General features: G+C 46.0%; 1 protein-coding gene across 1 annotated transcript in view; it reads left to right on the top strand.

Annotated features, from left to right (window-relative positions):
* The window catches only part of LOC139392785 (laminin subunit beta-1-like), a 37,067-nt gene that overhangs the window by 2,664 nt on the left and 12,031 nt on the right, over positions 1 to 22,372 (top strand). The window contains exons 3-22 of the mRNA XM_071141036.1: positions 2,690 to 2,828; positions 9,887 to 9,960; positions 10,303 to 10,491; positions 10,625 to 10,688; positions 11,212 to 11,414; positions 11,602 to 11,722; positions 11,936 to 12,124; positions 12,443 to 12,619; positions 12,725 to 12,837; positions 12,957 to 13,036; positions 13,262 to 13,397; positions 13,485 to 13,643; positions 13,778 to 13,914; positions 14,091 to 14,211; positions 14,456 to 14,642; positions 14,892 to 15,035; positions 15,216 to 15,447; positions 15,628 to 15,791; positions 16,217 to 16,441; positions 16,571 to 16,788. Coding sequence (XP_070997137.1) covers positions 2,690 to 2,828; positions 9,887 to 9,960; positions 10,303 to 10,491; positions 10,625 to 10,688; positions 11,212 to 11,414; positions 11,602 to 11,722; positions 11,936 to 12,124; positions 12,443 to 12,619; positions 12,725 to 12,837; positions 12,957 to 13,036; positions 13,262 to 13,397; positions 13,485 to 13,643; positions 13,778 to 13,914; positions 14,091 to 14,211; positions 14,456 to 14,642; positions 14,892 to 15,035; positions 15,216 to 15,447; positions 15,628 to 15,791; positions 16,217 to 16,441; positions 16,571 to 16,788 — 3,072 coding nt within the window. The remainder of the gene's footprint in view (positions 1 to 2,689; positions 2,829 to 9,886; positions 9,961 to 10,302; positions 10,492 to 10,624; positions 10,689 to 11,211; positions 11,415 to 11,601; positions 11,723 to 11,935; positions 12,125 to 12,442; positions 12,620 to 12,724; positions 12,838 to 12,956; positions 13,037 to 13,261; positions 13,398 to 13,484; positions 13,644 to 13,777; positions 13,915 to 14,090; positions 14,212 to 14,455; positions 14,643 to 14,891; positions 15,036 to 15,215; positions 15,448 to 15,627; positions 15,792 to 16,216; positions 16,442 to 16,570; positions 16,789 to 22,372) is intronic.

Consider the following 22,372-nt stretch of genomic DNA (forward strand, 5'->3'; position numbering starts at 1 on the left):
TTAGAAATATTGCAAAAAAAATAAAAAATAGAAACAGACCCTTTGTTATGAGACTTGGAATTGAGCTCCGGTGCATCCTGTTTCCATTGATCATCCTTGAGATGTTTCTACAATTTCATTGCAGTCCACCCATGGTAAATTCAATTGATTGGACATGATTTGGAAAGGCACACACCTGTCTATATAAGGTCCCACAGTTGACAATGCATGTCAGAACAAAAACCAAGCCATAAGGTTGAAGGAATTTCATTTTGAGGAGGCACAGATCTGGGTAAGTTTACCAAAACATTTCTACAGCATTGAAGATCCCCAAGAACAGAGAGGCCTCATCATTCTTAAATGGAAGAAGTTTGGAACCACCAAGACTCTTCCTAGAGCTGGCCACCCCGGCCAAACTGAGCAATCGGGGGAGAAGGGCCTTGGTCAGGGAGGTGACCAAGAACCCGATGGTCACTCTGACAGAGCTTCAGAGTTCCTCTGTAGAGATGGGAGAACCTTCCAGAAGGACAACCATCTCTCTGCAGCACTCCACCAATCAGGCCTTTATGGTAGAGTGACCAGAAGGCAGTCACTCCACATTGGAGTTTGCCAAAAGGAATCTAAAGGACTCTTAGACCATGTGAAACGAGATTCTCTGGTCTGATGAAACCAAGATTGAACTCTTTGGCCTGAATGCCAAGCGTCATGTCTGGAAGAAACCTGGCACCATCCTTATGTTGAAGCATGGTGGTGGCAGCATCGTGCTGTGGGGATGTTTTTCAGCGGCAGTGACTGGGAGACTAGTCAGGATCTAGGGAAAGATGAATGGAGCAAAGAACAGAGAAGCTGCTCCAGAGCGCTCAGGACCTCAGACTTGGGCGAAGGTTCACCTTCCAACAGAACAACGACCCTAAACACACAGCCAAGACAATGCAGGAGTCGCTTCGGGACAAGTCTCTTAATGTCCGTGAGTGGCCCAGTCAGAGCCCTGACTTGAACCTGATCGAACATCTCTTGAGAGACCTGAAAATAGCTGCGCAGCGACACACGCCATCCAACCTGACAGAGCTTAAGAGGATCTGCAGAGAAGAATTGGAGAAACTCCCAAAATGCAGGTCTGTCAAGCTTGTAGCGTCATACCCAACAAGACTCAAGTAAAGGGTCTGAATACTTATGTAAATGTGATATTTCTGTTTTTATTTGCAAACATTTCTAAAAACCTGTTTTTAGTTTGACATTATGGGATATTGTGTGTAGATTGATGACAGAAAAAATAACATTTTAATCCATTTTAGAATAAGGCTGTAACGTAACAATGTAGAAATAGTCAAGGGGTCTGAATACTTTTAGAATGCACTATAGCTATTTTGTGATCCATTTTAGTCTATTATTTTAAGGCAAAATAATGTTGTTGCATTGCGATGTTGACGCATGGTTCATTTTCATACATTTCGAAACTATAGCATTAATTATTCAAATTGACACAAACATGAAATTATGGCTGATGGTACATTTGTTGAAAGTAACGAGCATTACAAACCAGTAGCATGGAGATGAGACCGATATTGTGCACTTCTCGCCCGCTGTTACTTCTGTTCCAAGGCTGTGTTACTCCTGCCCCGCTGGCAGGTACAAAAGTAACATTGTAGCTCTATTCTAAGTCTATTTAATTTCAGGTCATTTAACCTAGAAATCATGGCAAAGGGTAGCTACTTTGAAGAATCTCAAATATAAAATATATTTTGATTTGTTTAATCCTTTTTTTTAGTTTCTGTATGATTCCATATGTGTTATTTCATAGTTTTTGTCTTCACTCTTTTTGCACCATGTAGAAAATAGTAAAAATAAAGAAATCCTTGAATGTGTAGGTGTGTCAACTTCTGACTGGTACTGTACATGATAAACACTTAATTGTGTTGCAAAAAAATAGTGTAATGGTGTAGTACAGTGTAATGTTTGGGCAATTTGAGTGTACGAGAGAGACTCTATGGAATTGTGCTGCGTAGGAGTCTTGGCATTTCCCTCCACAATAAGCATTGTGTGCCACACAGTCACCGCCCTGTGTGCTTATAATGGGGAGAGAGCGTGATCGGGAGTATTCCGTTATTTCAGAATGTGAAGAGGGTGGTTATGGGTTGTGGAACGATTAACGAAACATTGGAACATTCTAGGATGAGTCATCGTAACGAGGAGGAGAACGGGGGATGAGGAGAAGAGCCCCCCTGAGGGTCTAGTGCCAAAAAATCTGGGAGCAGTCTTTGCCTACAGGGGAGTGGGAGCTGGACCAGCAGTTGGTCACATTTCAACACAGTAAAAACTTGAGTGTGCAGAAAGATTAGACAGCAACCGCTTGAATAAAATTAGAATGTTGTGAAAGTCACACTGTGAGGTTGTGAAATCTTCACTCACACAGATGTTGGGAAGATACAGTGCAGAGAGTAGGATATGTGTGTGTGTGTGGAAGACAGAATTCAGAATCCATGTGTGTAGGCCAAACCATCTGGAGAGCAGACAAACCTGCTGCTAAGAGGGGTAGTGAACCTAGAGTGTAGAATAAACTATCTACACTACAGGATATACACACACGCACAGACAATGGTGATGACAGACTGAGTGGTAACATATGTACTCTTGCTCTATAATCAGAGGTAAATGATCATGTTCTTCACAGTACTGAGACATTTTCTCTCTCTCCTCCCTCTCTCTGTAGGAGGAGAAGAAGTGTTTTGTGTGTGACTCCAGGGAGATGTATGATGAGAGGCTGAACCACACGACCAGCCACAGCATCGAAAACTTGGTCACCACCTTTGCCCCCAACCGCCTCAAGACCTGGTGGCAGTCTGAGAATGGTGAGAATGTGTGTGTGGGTGGGTGTCTGTGTGTGTGTGTGTGCGCATGTTTTTGGTTTTACTAGTAAATTAGGGAACATTCAGACAAGTGGGGACATTTCCCGGTCCCCACAAGGGTTAGGTTTAGGGTTACAATTAGGGTTAGGGTATGGATATCACATATTGAACATGGAACGAGGGCGGAACGAGGGAGAGCTCGGTTTGTTGCTTTGAAAGTCTCTGAAAAAGTGTTCTATTGAAAAAGTTTGGTTACTAGCTACCTTTTTGAATTTAGATCCCGTGACGAGGTTAGCCTCAGTTTCTGGGACCACTATATCTTTCCAGAGATCCTGCCAACCTAAAGTTTGAAGAACTGCTTGGCATAGCAAGGTTTCCTTGACAGCTTGAACACAGTCTGCGATGCGGTTAGCCCTTGTGGCTGGGACTGCGGATTGTGGCCGTCTAAATCCCTGGTGGTTGTTTCTGTTTAAATCTGCCCTGCGATCAGCCCTGTCTGGAACTGCGTGGAGTACCAGCGTTGTCCTACATTGCTACCATGGCATCCAAAGCCAAAGGTGGAAGGTATGGAGAGGACGGTGTTTCTCTATCACAGGTGATGGATCTTTTAAATGAACAAAAATGATTTTTACAAGCAGTTGTTAGAACAACAGGAAAATAGCTTTAAGAGCTTAGTCCAGATACTAATGGAGAGGTCCAGAAATGTAAGAACAGTTTGCAGTTCTCCAAGGGAGAGGTGTATGTCCTGAAAGAGACATGCAGCAAGATGACGACAAAGTCCTCTCGAGATGACATTAGCATGAATCCTTATTAACAATGACTGGGAAAACAGACTATTTAGGGGGACAATCCAGGAGGAATACCATTGTTGTGGATGGCATACCAGAGTCTTCACATGAGAACTGGGCCGAGTCTGAAAAGTATGAAAAATGATCACTGAAAAGCTGCGGATGGATCATGCGGAGATTGAGGTGGAGCGAGCCCACAGGTCTGGAAAGCATGTAACCCGGCCCAGGTGACAGACCCAGACCGATAGTGGTCGAGTTCCTGAGGTTTAAGGACAAGATGGCTGTTCTGGAGAGAGCCAAGAACATTGAGGAATCTTCCTCAAAGAGGTGGGGAAAATAACTTATCCCAGCTATGATATCTGCCAGAGAACATGGGAACATTGCTTACATCCGCTACAACAGGTTCATTGTCCACCCTCCCCTGCAAAAGCTTGGGAGAAATGACAGAGCCAAGAACTTTGAGGAATCTTCCTCAAAGAGGACTTCTCTGAAGCTGTGCGCCAGAGTCGGAAAAAGAACTTATCCCAGTTATGAAAGCTGCCAGAGAGCATGGGAACATTGCTTACATCTCCTACAACAGGCTCATTGTCCAACCTCCCTCCCAAAAGACTGGGAGGAATGAGAGAGCCAAGTCTCAGGGCCAGTAGCTTCAGCCCAACATCACACACACACACGCATGTAAATGTATATAGTTTTACTCTGATAAGCTACCAAGGAGATGCCTTAGAATAGCCCATATTAATATACGCTGAGTTTACAAAACATTAGTAACACCTTCCTAATATTGAGTTGCACAACGTTTTGCCCTCAGAACAGCTTTAATTCATGACGCTACACTGTGTTGAAAGCGTTCCACAGGGATGCTGGCCCGTGTTGACTCCAATGCTTCCCACAGTTGTGTCAAGTTGTCTGGATGTCCTTTGGGTGGGGGACCATTCTTAACACACACGGGAAACTGTTGAGTGTGAAAAACCCAGCAGCATTTCAGTTCTTGACACATTCAAACCGATGCGCTCGCACCTACTACCATACCCCATTCAAAGGCACTTAAATATTTTGTCTTGCCAATTCACCCTCTGAATGGCACACATACACAATCCATGTCTCAATTGTCTCAAGGCTTTAAAATCAATCTTTAACCTGTCTCCTCCCCTTCATCTACACTGATTTGAAGTGGATTTAACAATTGAGGTGTTGCTGTGTACTTCACATTCAGAGACCTATTCCATTAAAGCTTAGAGAAGATCTCATTTCAAATGTTTTTGAAGTGTTGTGGTTGCATGTTCACCTGCTTCATCTAAAGTCTATTCTTTTGCGGTGCTGCTATAGGCAAATACAGTCAGTATTTGGATAATAGGTGTACCTTTTTGTATTCAACATATTGGGTACACAAATGTACCATTTATACTAGATTAGTGGAAATCACTGATGATGTTAGGATCCAGAATGTCCTCCACAGGAACCCAACACTGCTCCTCTGGGCCATACCCCTCCCAGTCCATCAGATAATGGCTGAAAACCCAGAACACACTAGAAGGGAGTCCACCCAGTGGAGGAGTGATGTAGCGAGTTCTGGGCGTACTCCACCTATGGAAGGAATCGAGCCCACTCTCCCTGCCGGTCCTGACAGTGACTCCTCGGGAACCTCCCCAGCTCCTGGTTCATCTCCACCTGCCCGTTGGACTGACGCCTATACCCGGAAGTGAGGCTGACCGTGACCCCAAGCTTCTCCATAAAGACTCTCCATACCCGTGATGTGAATTGGGGGCCACGGTTGGAGACAATGTCCTCCAGAAGGCCATAATGCCGGAAGACCTGCTGGAATAGTGCTTCAGTGACCTGGAGAGCAGTAGGGAGACCAGAAAGAGGGATTAAATTATAGGATTAGAAAATCTATCCACAACCACCAAAATGGTGGTGAAACCGTCAGAGGGGATATCAGTAACAAAGTAAATTGATAGATGGGACCAGGGACGTTGAGGCACAGGAAGGGGAAAGAGTTTCCCTGCTGGAGCATTCCAGGTGGATTTAGTTTGAGCTCATACAGAACAGGAGTTGACGTCAGCAGCCTGCTCTTCGGGCTCCCATGCCTCAGCCGGCTCTACAGGTTCCCAGCTGGCTCTACAGGTTCCCGTGCCTCAGCTGGCTCTACAGGTTCCCGTGCCTCAGCTGGCTCTACAGGGTCCCGTGCCTCAGCTGGCTCTACAGGGTCCCGTGCCTCAGCTAGCTCTACAGGTTCCCGCACCTCAGCAGAAGCAACCGGCCCTCTGGTCGGCGACCTGCGGCTGGAGCCGCGCGTCAGGGAGGGGGTACTGTCACGTCTACTCCTGCTCCTCCTCTCTGGTGCTCGTTGTCGCCAGTTGTCTCATTACGCACACCTGCCACCATCGTTACGCGCACCTGCGCCTCATGACACTCATCTGGACTCCATCACCTTCCTGATTACCTTCCATATCTGTCACTCCACACCTTTGGTTCTTTGTCCAGGTGTTATTGACTCTGTTCCGTTGAATATGTCCGGTTTCAGTAAATGTCTGCAAAAAATCTGATTTAAATTGTTGCCAGTAGCACAGTTAGTCAGCTCTGGATAACATGAAAACAGCCTAACCAGCTCTGCTAGAGCGAGTAAAATGGTCAGAGTGAGGTGTTCTCTCATTTGTGTCGAAGTAGCTAGCCAACGTTAGCTTAGGTGCTTGACGGCCGTTGTGAGGTGAGAACGCTCAGATCAACCCTACTCCTCGTCCAGTGTGCGCTCTGAACGCTCCGAGAGCGAAACGCTCTGAATTTATGAACGGACAATCTGACAACACTCTGAATTTACGAATGCCCAGAGCGCACTCTGAGCGGGCTTTGGCACTCCAGATTGAATTTACTAACACACCCTATATTGCCACCCCTATTTTCTATATCTTTAACCAAAGACTAAAGGGAGAGTGTGTCCCCACAGGCATGCAAGGAAGCTAAAGTAATTCCACTGCCTAAAAATAGTAAAGCACCTTTGCTGGCTCTAACAGCCACCCAATCAGTTTGCTGCCTGTTCTTAGTAAACTGATGGAGAGGATTGTGTTTGACCCCAAATACAATGCTGTTAACTATTGACTTTCAGCATGCATATAGAGAAGGGCACTCAACTTGTACTGCACTGACTCAGATGACAGATGATTGGTTAAAATAAATTGATAATAAGATGATAGTTGGAACTGTATTGTTAAATTTCAGTGCAGCCTTTGATGTTATTAATCATAAAGTAACTTGCTATGGCTTTACATCACCTACTTTCACATGGTTAGAGAGTTATTTATCCAATAGAACCCAGAGTGTGTTCTTCGACATAATCTTCTCTAAGATCATATGTAATATATGTACAGTGCAGTGTCCCTCAGGGAAGTTGCCTTGGGCCATTACTCTTCTCTAGAAGCTAGAATGACCAAGTATGCGGATGATTCCACGTTTTACATGACAGCACCCAAAGCCAGTGAGCTCACTGAAATTCTAAATAAGGAGTTAGTCAGTGTCAGAATGGGTGATTTAATAATAAACGGGTCTTAAATACATCTAAAACTATCAGAGATCAAGATAAAACCCAGATGCAGACTGTCGAAGTCACACTGTTTATTGTATTGTAGCAACAGGGGCAGGCAAAGACAGGTCAAGACAGGCAGGGGTCAAACATCCAGGGTAAGGAAAAGGACAGCAAGCGGACTCTGGGTCAGGGACAGGCAGGGTGCAGTAATCCAGAGGTGGAGCAAAGGTACAGGACAGCAGGCAGGCTCAGGGTCAGGCAGAGAGGTCAGGAGGGCAGGTACAGGGTCAGGACAGGCAAAGGTAAAAACCGTGAGGACTAGCAAAGAGAGGATGGGATGCGATAGGCGCTGACAGGAAAAATGCTGGAAAACTTGAACGAACAAGACGAACTGGCAACAAACAGACAGAGAACACGGGATAATTAGGAAGATGGGCGACACCAGGAGGGGGTGGAGACAAGCACAAGGACAGGTGAAACAGATCAGGGCGTGACGACAACTAAAAGCATTGCATTTGGTTCAAAACATTCTCTAAGACCTACACCTTAACTGGAGTTGTACATAAAGCGTGTGACTATTGAGCAAGTTGAGAAAGCTAACCTCCTACGTATAACATCGGATGGTCATTTATCATGGTCAAGTCAAATTGACAAAGTTGTTGTGAAGATGGGGAGAGGTATGTCTATTATTAAAAGATGCTCTGCGTTTTTTGACATAAATCAACTGTAGTAGTTGTTCAGGCTCTGGTCTTGTCCCATCTTGATTACTGTCCGGTAATATGGTCAAGTGCAGCAAAGAAAGACCTAACAAAGCTGTGGCTGGCTCAAAACAATGCAGCAAGCTTGGCCCTTAACTGCGCGTACAGAACTAGCGTCAACAACATGCATGGCAGTCTTTCCTGGTTCAGTGTTGCTGAGAGATTCTCTGCTTCTCCTAGTTTTTATAAGAAATATTACTGTGACACAAATTCCAGATTGTCTCCATAATCAAATAACATTCGGCTCAGACACCCATACATTCTTTAATTTTTTATTTAACCTTTATTTAACCGGGTAGGTTAGTTGAGAACAAGTTCTCATTTACAACTGCGACCTGGCCAAGATAAAGCAAAGCAGTGCGACACAAACAACAGAGTTACACATGGAATAAACAAACATACGGTCAATAATACAATAGAAAAAGTCTATATACAGTGTGTGCAAATGAGGTAGGATAAGGGAGGTAAGGCAATAAATAGGCCATAGTGGCGAAATAATTACAATATAGCAATTAAACACTGGAGTGATAGATGTGCAGAAGATGAATGTGCAAGTAGAGATACTGGGGTGCAAAGGAGCTAAATAAAGATACAAATAACAGTATGGGGATGCGGTAGTTGGATGGGCTATTTACAGATAGGCTATGTACAGGTGCATACCCCACAAGACATGCCACCAGGGGGCTCTTCACAGGTCCCAAGTCCAAAACAAATTGACGGCAACACAGTTTTATTCTGAGCCATGATCGCATGGAACTCCCTTCCGTCTCCAATTACTAAAGCAAACAGCAAAATGATCTTTAAAAAATGGATTAAACAACAACTCATGGAACCGAGGGCACAAACATACACACATAGACACACACTAACCCACACATCCCTTTTTTAAGTTGTATTGTTTCTATAATTTATTTGTTGTATTGTTTGTATATCGTTGTATTTAAAATGTGTGTTAGTGTCCTTGTGTATCAGTGTTTTGTTATTTGTAATGTTCTGTGATTTTTGTAGAACCCAGGAAGAGTAGCTGCTGCTTCTGCAAAAGCTAATGGGAATCCAAATAAACAAATATGTTTAGGGAAAATAGGATTTTGAACGGGAATCAATTGCTTGGTCCCCACAAGGATAGTAAAAGAAATGTGTGTGTGTGTCAAGTTGAAGTCTAGCTGTGAGAGAATGGTCAGTGTGTGAGAGTGTGCTAAATGTCTTCTCATGGGAACAGGGGGCGGTACGGTGAATAGAGCAGATCACAGAGCAACACAGCTCAGCCAATCAGAGCAGGCTTCAGGGCAGAGGATATACAGATATGCTCAAGTGAACAGGTTTTAGAAACAGCTGTATATCAACACTGCTGACACGACATGGCCGCATTGTTCCCTGTAATACACACATGCACACACACTCCCTCGCACACATACTTGCAACTGGGCAACATAATGAGAGACTGAGGTATTCTTGTCTGAGAGCATGGGAACTGGACTGGCTTTCCCTCCCCCGCGCGCATGCGCGCGCACACACACACACACACACACACAGTCGTAACACTAGCACACACTCACATATCCCATGCATGCACGAACACACACACACACACACACACACAGTGGGTTTGTTTATTCATTGCTGAGTCTTCTGACAGATGTGGAGGATAAAGTGTCCATTGTTGAGTCATGGAAGGAGCCGCAGCCAGATGCCCAGATGGTCCGGGAATACCAGGAAGGACGAAACACGGAAAAGCAGGGGTTGGGATTTCCTTATCCTTATCCCGCTGCACATGTTACCACGGCAACGGATCAATTCGTCACATGGGTGTGATAGAAAGACCAATCGACATGGTCAAATGTCCTGTGTGTGTGTGTGTGTGTTAGCAGAGATTTTGGCAGACTCACTAATGTGTTTTTATGGGTCTGTAACTCCTGACATAAAGCAGGATATGTCTGTCATGGGATGTCTTTCTCAGTGTGTGTGTTGTGTGTTTGTTTCCCTGTGCTGCAGGGGTGGAGAATGTGACCATTCAACTGAACCTGGAAGCTGAGTTCCACTTCACACATCTCATCATGACCTTTAAGGTGGCCACACACAAACACACACACACTCACTGTGTTCGAGGTATGTGGAAGATTTCCCTAGCCTCTTGAGATGGATGGTAGAGAGGGCTGCTGTAAAACACTATACTCTGTACTGCTGGCATCAGTGTATTGAGCCTATTCAGCTTCCTTTAGAACCTCCATGTGTCTCTGATCTGGTCTGGACACTCTTTCATTCTTGTTCTCATTCGCTCTTTTTCTTTCTGTGTTCTAATATTAGGACACAGAGTTTTCCCTGTTCGGGTCACGTGGTCAAGAATCTATTTATTTTATATTTGTTGTATTTCTGTGTTTACGAATTAGAATGATCTCTTTGATTGGTAGACGTTCCGTCCGGCTACCATGGTGATCGAGCGTTCCATGGATTTTGGGAAGAAGTGGCAGGTGTACCGTTACTATAGCTACGACTGTGAGTCCGCCTTCCCTGGGATATCCGTGGGACCCATGGTCAAAGTGGACAGCATCATCTGTGACTCCCGCTACTCTGACATAGAGCCATCCGCAGAGGGAGAGGTGTGCATCTGTCTGGCCTTTGAGCTTTTGCAAGAGAGGGGGTAGAAGATGTGGCTCCATAATGCTTCAGAGTTAGTCTCATTGAATTACAACATTTTTACAATCTCTGTCCCTCTCTACCCCTCTCTATCAGGTGATATTTAGGGTGCTGGACCCAGCGTTTGAGATTGAAGACCCTTACAGTCCCAGGATACAGAGTAAGTAACTACAGTACAACACCAGGCCAAAGGTGGCATATCTCAATTGCTACATACGATCCAGTTAGTAATGCAACAAATCATTTTCTAAGTGTAAAAACCAAAGTCTGAGTAGTGGCAGTAGTCAAGGCAACACAGCAGGGCAGGGGTTAGAGGTCAGGTTATCCTGGCACCTCTTATGGAATTTCACATGTAGAAGCTACACACACACACACACACACACACACACACACACACACACACACACACACTTTAGCGCCTCATTCATACCCAAACTCACACACACTTACACAGAGAGCCCCTCATGTTAAGTATGTGGTGAATGTGTGTGTAGGGCGCCTTCAGAAGGAGGATCCCACATCTTTAGGGTCAGAGGTCGTAGAGATGAGCTTGGAGAAGATCCAGAACCTAATATATAAAGACACAGTAACCTATAGAAACATTCCCATAACTGCTGTTTTAGATGGGCCGTTACATTAGGACTGGTAATAAGTCTGCCTTTATTCTGATTGTGTGTGTGTAGACATGCTGAAGATCACTAACCTGCGTGTCCAGTTTAGTAAGCTCCACACACTGGGTGACAACCTGCTGGACTCCAGAGACGAGGTCACAGAGAAATACTATTATGCCCTCTTCGACATGGTCGTCCGCGGCAACTGCTTCTGCTACGGACATGCCTCCAAGTGTGCCCCTGTCGATGGGATACATGTAGGCACAGAGGGCATGGTGAGTGAAACAGGCACACACACACACACACACACACACACACACGATACAACACACACACATTCTCCTAATAGGTTGTGTGACCATTAAGAGGGAGATGACTCTTACTTTTCTCTAGTCTTCGGTGCCTGCGCCTCTAATACGAGTGTTTCTCTCTCGCTCTGTGTGCGTGCGTGTGTGTATCCAGGTCCATGGTCACTGCATGTGTAACCACAACACAGAGGGTCTGAACTGTGAGCACTGTAAGGACTTCTACAACGACCTGCCCTGGAGGCCTGCAGAGGGACACAACACCAATGCCTGCAAGAGTGAGACACTTACACACACACTGATCACACTGTGCCAGATATATACAGTCTGGATCATTCCGTTCCAGATATATCAAACTATTCAACAGGAATCTCCCTCATTCCATTCTGTTGATAGTGTCTTTTGAAGTGCAAAATATGTTGAAACAAAAAATTCTCTCTATATCTCTATCTCGCTCTCTCTCCCTCTCTGTCTCTCTCTCCTTCTCCCAGTGTGCGAGTGTAACCACCACTCCAGGTCATGTCACTTTGACATGGCTGTGTATCTGTCTACGGGGAACGTGAGTGGAGGAGTGTGTGATGAGTGTCAACACAAGACCACGGGGCGTCAGTGTGAGCAGTGCAGACCCTTCTACTACCAGCACCCCGAAAGACACCTGAGAGACCCCAACATCTGTGAACGTACGTCACCGTCTGTCTGTGACCTATGACAAGGGCCAGGAGTTTGCTGGCCTCACCTTTGACCACTGACCTGTCAAGTTTCAACTCTCAACTCTCCCTTTGATCTCTGTCTCTGAACTTAAAAGTCTGAATGTATTGTCGGAGTCTCTGTCCTCTTTTCTCGCTCTCTTTCGTCTCTCCATCTCCCAATACTCTCCCCAAACTCTTTCGGCCTCCTTCAACTCCCTCATCACTCTCCCTTCCACCCTCCCTGTCCCCTCGCATTCCTTCCTGTCTCTTTCCTCTCACTCACCTCCCTCCCTCTCCCTCTGTCTGTAGCGTGTAGCTGTGACCCGGCGGGCTCCCTGCAGGGTGGTGTGTGTGACGGCAGGACAGACGTGTCCGCTGGTCTGATAGCAGGACAGTGTCGCTGTAAGACCAGTGTGGAGGGAGAGCGCTGCGACCACTGTAGACAGGGACACTACGGCCTGGGACAGGGCCCAAACGGCTGCCTGCGTGAGTCTCACACACACACACACACACACACACACACACACACACACACACACACCTATCTTTTTGTCTCTCATTGTTTATTTATTTGACGTGTGTCTTTGGCAGAGTGTACATGTAACCCTCTGGGCACGCTACCTGGAGGAAGCCCATGTGACATGGACACAGGAAACTGCTTCTGCAAACGCCTTGTCACCGGCAGGAACTGTGACCAGTGTCTGGTGAGGGACTTACCGACCCCGTCACTGTTTGTCTGCAGTGTGTGTGTGTGTGTGTGTGTGTGTGTGTGTGTGTGTGTGTGTGTGTGTGTGTTTATATCTCTATTCATTTGTTCCTGCAGCCGCGTCACTGGGGGCTGAGCAATGACATGGACGGCTGCAGACCATGTGACTGCGACCAGGGCGGAGCCGTCAACAATGAGTACGTTTTAACCAATCGCGCCATGTCTCTACTCGTATGATCCAATCACAGCACAACTACTCTTCCTAATTCCACTCCGCCCGAAGTGCATTGTTGCAGAAATGTATCTGTTGGTATTGGATATTTACTAACAATCAGTTTCTCATTCTGTTGCTCTCCCTATTTATCTCTCTCCCTATTGTCCCCTCTCTCTCTTCCTCCCCCTCTCTCTCCCTCCATCTCTAGTTGTTCTCCGATATCAGGCCAGTGTCAGTGTCGAGAACACATGTATGGGAGGCGTTGTGACCAGCTGGAGTCAGGATACTACTTCATCGCCCTGGACCACTACACCTACGAGGCCGAGGACGCCAAGCACGGCCCTGTGAGTGTCTGTGTGTGTGTTGACCTCTCGCTTTCGATCTCTCTGTCTCTGTCTTTTTTAAATCGGTCGTATCTCTCTCTCTCTCAGGGTGTGACGGTGGTTCCCAGGCCCTATCCTCTGAACCGTAGTCCTACCTGGACAGGGGCAGGGTTTGTCAACGTACCTGAGGGAGCCCACCTGGAGTTCCACATCAACAACCTACCTGACTCCATGGACTACGACGTGCTGATCCGCTATGAACCACAAGTACACATGCACACACACACACACACATATATACGAACATGCAAACACGCATAAGAACACGCTAACACACACATGCTTACACGCAGTTTTCTCTACTGTCTGCAATGTGTGATATTGCGTGTGTGTTGCTGTAGTTGCCTGAGCAGTGGGAGCAGGTGGAGATCAGAGTGATACGTCCGTACTCAATGAGAGTGGGGCAGCCAGTCAGTCCTTGTGAAAACACGCTACCAGGAGGAGATCAGCAGTCGGTGTCTCTTCCTCCAGGATCCAGGTAGGCACCCAAGTGGCACACATCTCCTCCCTAGTCCCTACAATACACCCTTACTTCCACCTTCATACACATCTTTACACACACACACACACACACACACCACCTCTATTGTCGTTCCAACCGTACACCTTCCTCTCCTCTGTGTGTGTGTGTGTGTGTGTGTGTGTGTGTTTCAGACATGTGGTGCTCCTGAGGCCTGTGTGTCTGGACAAGGGACGGAACTACACCCTGCGTCTCAGTCTGCCTCTCTACTCCTCTCTCAGTGACGTCCAAAGCCCCTACACACTCATCGACTCCGTAAGTAGCAGTCGCAAACCACGCTCCATACAGTCTGATAAACTGTAGTTTCCGCTAACACACAGACACACACGAGTCAGTGTGGAAAACATCCCTGTGGTAGTCATGTTATAGTCGATGTAGTGTGGAACAACAGACTTGCCGTATCTCTACGACAAGCCCTCTGTGTTTATCCATCTCTTACTTACTCTCCTCCTCCCCTTCCCTTCTCCCTCCCTCCCTCCTCCCCTCTCTCTCCCTCTAGTTGGTGTTGATTCCGCGGGTGCGTGAGCTGGAGTTGTTTGAGGGTTCCGAGGGCGAGGAGGCGTGGGATACGTTCCAGAGGTACCGCTGTCTGGAGAGCAGCCAGAGCGTCATCAAGAGCCCCATGACGGACATCTGTAACGACTACATCTTCAGTGTGTCTGCCCTGCTACACCAGGGGGCTATGGGTAGGAAACGGGGCTTTGTGTTGTGTGTGTGTGTAGGGGGGGGGGGGGTGTAGTCTGTATGTTTGTGTATGAGAGTGCATGTTTTCAGTGAGTGAGTGAGTGAGTTTATCATTAGTGAACAATAATTTTCTTCCTGAAGCATTCCTAATATTCATACAGCAACAACAACTCGCATTGCTGCGTTCCACTCACTCACTCACTCACTCACTCACTCACTCATACTCTCTCTTACTCTCTCTTACTCTCTAGCGTGCCAGTGTGACTCCCAGGGCTCGCTCAGTGCGGTGTGCGACCCCAGAGGTGGGCAGTGCCGGTGTCGGCCCAACATGGCGGGCAGGAACTGTGACCGCTGTGCCCCCGCCACCTTCCAGTTCAGCCCCTCAGGATGCCGACGTGAGTGACAGACAAGCATGGGGTCAGAGGTTAATGGTCAGGGGGAGACTGGGGTTGAGATTCCAACTTGTGTGGTATTTTATATCCTTTTCCCCCCTCTTCTTCCTCTTTCCTCCACCCCTCCTTCCCCTCTCCATGTTATTCCCTCCCTCCCTCCCTCTCACTCCTCTCTCTCCCCAGCCTGTGAGTGTAACCCTGTGGGTTCTGTGAACGCTTTCTGCCACGAGGCCACAGGTCAGTGTGAGTGTGTGGCAGGGGCATCAGGGCGTCAGTGTGCCCACTGCCTGCCAGGCTACTGGGGCTTCCCTCAATGCCGGCCCTGCCAGTGCAACGGCAACAGCGACTACTGCCACCCTCAGACTGGGGAGTGCCAGGGCTGCCGTGCCTCCACCACCGGGCACATGTGTGAAAGGTACTGTGTGAAATTATACCATATAAAAATAATAGTTAGCTAATATACCGCACACCAAACCACAGTGTAGAGCACAACTGCATATTTCACTGTCATGCTTTCTCTTATCAGTACCAACCGTGTTTGTGTGTATGTGAGTGTTTTCCGTGCCTCTTATCATGTCTTACCCCGTACCTACAGGTGTCTGGATGGTTACCATGGCGACCCCATGTTGGGTTTGGGGGGTCACTGCCGCCCCTGCATGTGTCCAGATGGGCCGGGGAGCGGACGCCAGTATGCAGACGGCTGCTACCAGACCGCCAACAACTACCAGCTGGTCTGTGTCTGCAGCCCTGGATACAGAGGTTAGATAGATAGACACACACACCACACCACATCATACACACACCACATCAGACACACACCACATCACACACGCCACGTCACACACACCATGTCACACATTGTTCTCCAGGTCCTAGTTCACATTTTCTCTGAAATTACGGAGCTAGCTGAATCCCCTCTGGTCTTGGTCATAATGGGCAGGTAGTAACTACAGGGACAGTGAGTGTGTGACAAACCCCACAGATACTTCTCTCACTGGAACAGGAAGCCAGTCCACTGCCTGTAACTGTTTACGACTGTTTACGACTGTTTTCAGTGTACAATTTTGCCATGACTGCGCTATACTAAATACTGCAGCCTATGGACAGTTCTGCTTCCTTACAGATCTATAAGTGTGTGTGTGTGTGTAAACAGTTGGGAATTGACCTTTCCTTCCCTTCCATAGGAGCCAGGTGTGACAAGTGTGCCCCAGGACACTATGGTAACCCCCAGGTGCCCAGCGGGCGCTGTCTGCCCTGCCAGTGTAGCGACAACATTGACCAGCTGGACCCGGGATCCTGCGACGCTCGCACAGGCGTCTGCCTCAAATGCCTGCACCATACCGAGGGCTATGGCTGCCGGCGCTGCAAGCTGGGTTACTACGGCAACGCCGTCACCCAGAGTTGCAGGAGTGAGTACAATTAGACCGTGTGTGTATGTATGTATATGTGTGTGTGTGTGTATATGAATGTGTATGTGTATATATGTGTGTGTGTGTGTGTGTGTGTGTGTGTGTGTAACTGTCTTTCTCTCTCTGTAGGGTGTATGTGTTATTCAGTGGGCACGACGTCGGAGGCGTGTCCATCCCCGGGGGAGTGTCACTGTGACCTGCAGACTGGCCAGTGTCCGTGCCGGCCTAACGTGATTGGCCAGAACTGTGACCGCTGTGCCCCTGATACGTTCAACATAGGAAGCGGACAAGGCTGCCAGACCTGTGACTGTGACCCAACCCACTCCTTTGGGACGTCGTGCAACGAGGTGAGGGCCACAACTGACCACTCCTTTACCCCATCCTCCCAAAACAACACCCACACCCCGTGTAGTCACCCAACCCATCTATACATAGCAAATTGGCCAGTGTTACCTAGTGTTGATTTTTAGTGTAACATTTCTAGTGTTGATTCAGGTGTTAAATTAACTCTAAGGGTTCAATTAACACTCATTGGTGTAAAAGAACCCCAGCGTTGGATTTAATAACCAGAGTTGAACTAAAACTACTCCCGTCATTATCATATTGCCCAGCATGCTCTATTGCAGGTAGATTTTTGGGGAATTGGTTATTTCAATATCTACAGTACATTCGGAAACTATTCAGATCCCTTGACTTTTTCAACATTTTGTTACGTTACGGCCTTATTCTAAAATGGATTACAACCCCCCCCTCATCAATCTGCACACCATACCCCATAATGACATGGAAATATCACATTTAAATAGTACTATGTTTCAAGTCTTCTTGGGTTAAACGCTACAAGCTTGGAACACCTGTATTTGGGGAGTTTCTCCCATTCTTCTCTGCAGATCCTCTCAAGCTCTGTCAGGTTGGATGGGGAGCACCGCTGCACAGCTATTTTCAGGTCTGTCCAGAGATGTTAGATCGGGTCCAAGTCCGGGCTCTGGCTCGGCCACTCAAGGACATTCAGAGACTTGTCCCGAAGCCACTCCTGCATTATCTTGGCTGTGTGTTTAGGGTCGTTGTTCTGTTGGAAGATGCCCAAGTCTGAGGTCCTGAGCGCTCTGTAGCAGGTTCTAATCAAGGATCTCTCTGTACCTTGCTCCATTCATCTTTTCCTCAATCCTGACTAGTCTCCCAGTCACTGCCGCTGAAAAACATCCCCACAGCATGATGCTGCCACCACCATGTTTCAACATAGGGATGGTGCCAGGTTTCCTCCAGGTTTCCTCCAGAACTCTTTGGCATTCAGGCCAAAGAGTTCAATCTTGGTTATATCAGATCAGAGAATCTTGTTTCTCATGGTTTGAGTGTCCTTTAGGTGCCTTTTGGCAAACTCCAAGCAGGCTGTCATGTGCCTTTTACTAAGGAGTGGCTTCCGTCTGGCCACTCTACCATAAAACCCTGATTGGTGAAGTGCTGCAGGAAGGACTCCCATCTGGAAGGACTCTCATCTCCACAGAGGAACTCTGGAGCTCTGTCAGAGTGACCATCAGGTTCTTGGTCACCTCCCTGACCAAGGCCCTTCTCCCCCGATTGCTCATTTTGGCCAGGCGGCCAGCTCTAGGAATTTTGGCGGTTCCAAACGTCTTCCATTTAAGAATTATGGAGGCCGCTGTGTTCTTGGGGACGTTCAACACTGTAGATTTTTTGGGGGACCCATCCCCAGATCTGTGCTTCGACACAATCCTGTCTCGGAGCTCTACGGAGAATTCCTTCGACGTCATGGCATGGTTTTTGCTCTGACATGCACTGTCAACTGTGGGACCTCAAATAAACAGGTGTTTACACCTGTTAACACATTTTTTTTTTACATTTTATTTTTGTGTAAAAAAATAAATAGTTGGTAGATCAGCTTTAGTATGCAGGTAGATTGTAGCTTCAATGTAATTGTCTGCATCACTTCCAATCCCTCATATTGTTTTACACTACCGGTCAAAAACACCTCATTCAAGGGTTTTTCTTTATTTTTACAATTTTCTACATTGTAGAATAATAGTGAAGACATCAAAACTATGAAATAACACATGTGGAATCATGTAGTAACCAAAAAAGTGTTTAACAAATCAAAATATATTTTATATTTGAGATACTTCAAATAGCCACCCTTTGCCTTTTCTGACAACTTTTCACACTCTTGGCATTCTCTTAACCAGCTTCGCCTGAAATATTTTTTCCAACAGCCTTGAAGGAGTTTGCACATAGGCTAAGCACTTGTTGGCTGCTTTTCCTTCACTCTGCGGTCCGACTCATCCCAAACCATCTCAATTTGGTTGAGGTTGGGGGATTCTGGAGGCCAGGTCATCTGATGCAGCACTCCATCACTGTCCTTCTTGGTCAAATAGCCCTTACACAGCCTAGAGGTGTGTTGGGTTATTGTCCCATTGAAAAACAAATGATAGTCCCACAAAGCCCAAACCAGATGGGATGGCGTATCGCTGCAGAATGCTGGTTAAGTGTGCCTTGAATTTTTAGTTGTTGTTGTACTTTTAACACTTTTTTCTCCCCAATTTCGTGGTATCCAGTTGGTAGTTCTAGTCTTGTCTCATTGCTGCAACTTCCATACGGACTCAGGAGAGGCGAAGGTCGAAGAGCAAGACATTCCTAAGTGACCCCAAACGGTAGTGTATATACCGGTAGTGTGCATATATACAGTTGAAGTCGGAAGTTTACATACACTTAGGTTGGAGTCATTAAAACTTGTTTTTCAACCACTCCACACATTTCTTGTTAACAAACTGTAGTTTTGGCAAGTCGGTTAGGACATCTACTTTGTGCATGACACAAGTCATTTTTCCAACAATTGTTTACAGACAGACTATTTCACTTATAATTCACTGTATCACGATTCCAGTGGGTCATACATTTACATTCACTAAGTTTACTGTGCCTTTAAACAGCTTGTAAAATTCCAGAAAATGATGTCATGGCTTTAGAAGCTTCTGATTGGCTAATTGACATTGTTTGAGTCAATTGGAAGCGTACTTGTGGGTGTATTTCAAGACCTACCTTCAAACTCGGTGCCTCTTTGCTTTGACATCATGGGAAAATCAAAAGAAATCAGCCAAGACCTCAGAAAAGGTCTGGTTCATCCTTGGGAGCAATTTCAAAACGCCTGAAAGTACCACGTTCATCTGTACAAACAATAGTACGCAAGTGTAAACACCATTGTACCACGCAGCCGGAAGAAGACTCATTCTTTCGGGGTGGCAGCATCATGTTGTGGGGGTGCTTTGCTGCAGGAGGGACTGGTGCACTTCACAAAACAGATGGCATCATGAGGATGGAAAATTATGTGGATACAGTGCCTTGCGAAAGTATTCGGCCCCCTTGAACTTTGCGACCTTTTGCCACATTTCAGGCTTCAAACATAAAGATATAAAACTGTATTTTTTTGTGAAGAATCAACAACAAGTGGGACACAATCATGAAGTGGAACGACATTTATTGGATATTTCAAACTTTTTTAACCAATCAAAAACTGAAAAATTGGGCGTGCAAAATTATTCAGCCCCCTTAAGTTAATACTTTGTAGCGCCACCTTTTGCTGCGATTACAGCTGTAAGTCGCTTGGGGTATGTCTCTATCAGTTTTGCACATCGAGAGACTGAAATTTTTTCCCATTCCTCCTTGCAAAACAGCTCGAGCTCAGTGAGGTTGGATGGAGAGCATTTGTGAACAGCAGTTTTCAGTTCTTTCCACAGATTCTCGATTGGATTCAGGTCTGGACTTTGACTTGGCCATTCTAACACCTGGATATGTTTATTTTTGAACCATTCCATTGTAGATTTTGCTTTATGTTTTGGATCATTGTCTTGTTGGAAGACAAATCTCCGTCCCAGTCTCAGGTCTTTTGCAGACTCCATCAGGTTTTCTTCCAGAATGGTCCTGTATTTGGCTCCATCCATCTTCCCATCAATTTTAACCATCTTCCCTGTCCCTGCTGAAGAAAAGCAGGCCCAAACCATGATGCTGCCACCACCATGTTTGACAGTGGGGATGGTGTGTTCAGCTGTGTTGCTTTTACGCCAAACATAACGTTTTGCATTGTTGCCAAAAAGTTCAATTTTGGGTTCATCTGACCAGAGCACCTTCTTCCACATGTTTGGTGTGTCTCCCAGGTGGCTTGTGGCAAACTTTAAACGACACTTTTTATGGATATCTTTAAGAAATGGCTTTCTTCTTGCCACTCTTCCATAAAGGCCAGATTTGTGCAATATACGACTGATTGTTGTCCTATGGACAGAGTCTCCCACCTCAGCTGTAGATCTCTGCAGTTCATCCAGAGTGATCATGGGCCTCTTGGCTGCATCTCTGATCAGTCTTCTCCTTGTATGAGCTGAAAGTTTAGAGGGACGGCCAGGTCTTGGTAGATTTGCAGTGGTCTGATACTCCTTCCATTTCAATATTATCGCTTGCACAGTGCTCCTTGGGATGTTTAAAGCTTGGGAAATCTTTTTGTATCCAAATCCGGCTTTAAACTTCTTCACAACAGTATCTCGGACCTGCCTGGTGTGTTCCTTGTTCTTCATGATGCTCTCTGCGCTTTTAACAGACCTCTGAGACTATCACAGTGCAGGTGCATTTATACGGAGACTTGATTACACACAGGTGGATTGTATTTATCATCATTAGTCATTTAGTGTCAACATTGGATCATTCAGAGATCCTCATTGTGAACTTCTGGAGAGAGTTTGCTGCACTGAAAGTAAAGGGGCTGAATAATTTTGCACGCCCAATTTTTCAGTTTTTGATGTGTTAAAAAAGTTTGAAATAGCCAATAAATGTCGTTCCACTTCATGATTGTGTCCCACTTGTTGTTGATTCTTCACAAAAAAATACAGTTTTATATCTTTATGTTTGAAGCTTGAAATGTGGCAAAAGATCGCAAAGTTCAAGGGGGCCGAATACTTTCGCAAGGCACTGTATATTGAAGCAACATCTCAAGACATCAGTCAGGAAGTTTGTTCGCAAATGGGTCTTCCAAGTGGACAACAACCCCAAGCATACTTCCAAAGTTGTGCCAAAATGGCTTAAGCACAACAAAGTCAATGTATTGGAGTGGCCATCACAAAGCCCTGACCTCAATGCTATCAAAAATGTGTGGGCAGAACGGAAAAAGCGTGTGTGAGCAAGGAGGCCTACAAACCTGACTCAGTTACACCAGCTCTGTCAGGAGGAATGGGCCAAAATTCACCCAACTTATTGTGGGAAGCTTGTGGAAGGCTAGCCAAAACGTTTGACCCAAGTTAAACAATTTAAAGGCAATGCTACCAAATACTAATGGAGTGTATGTAAACTTCTGACCCACTGGGAATGTGATGAAAGAAATAAAAGCTGAAATAAATCTGTTTCTCTACTATTATTCTGACATTTCACATTCTTAAAATAAAGTGGTGATCCTAACTGGCCTAAGACAGGGCATTTTTACTGGGATTAAATGTCATGGATTGTGAAAAACTGAGTTTAAATGTATTTGGCTAAGGTGTATGTAAACTTCCCACTTCAACTGTATATCTTAAAAATATATATATTTCCTTTACCCTCCAACCCTTTATTTACAACTCATACATACTATATACATTTTATGGACACAGTCTATTTTACAATAGTTATATTTTGTTTGTTTTTACTCCTGGATTGCTGGCCTTCTAGGCAGAGTTGCAAAGAAAGAGCCATATCTCAGACGTTCCAATAAAAAGATTCAGATGGGCAAAAGAACACAGACACTGGACAGCGGAACTCTGCCTAGAAGGCCAGCATCCCGGAGTCGCCTCTTCGCGGTAGACGTTGAGACTGTTGTTTTGCGGGTACTATTTAATGAAGCTGCCAGTTGAGGACTTGTGAGGCGTCTGTTTCTCAAACTAGACACACTAATGTACTTGTCCT

This window comes from Oncorhynchus clarkii, chromosome 33 (assembly GCF_045791955.1).
Source record: "Oncorhynchus clarkii lewisi isolate Uvic-CL-2024 chromosome 33, UVic_Ocla_1.0, whole genome shotgun sequence".
Lineage (NCBI taxonomy): Eukaryota > Metazoa > Chordata > Actinopteri > Salmoniformes > Salmonidae > Oncorhynchus > Oncorhynchus clarkii.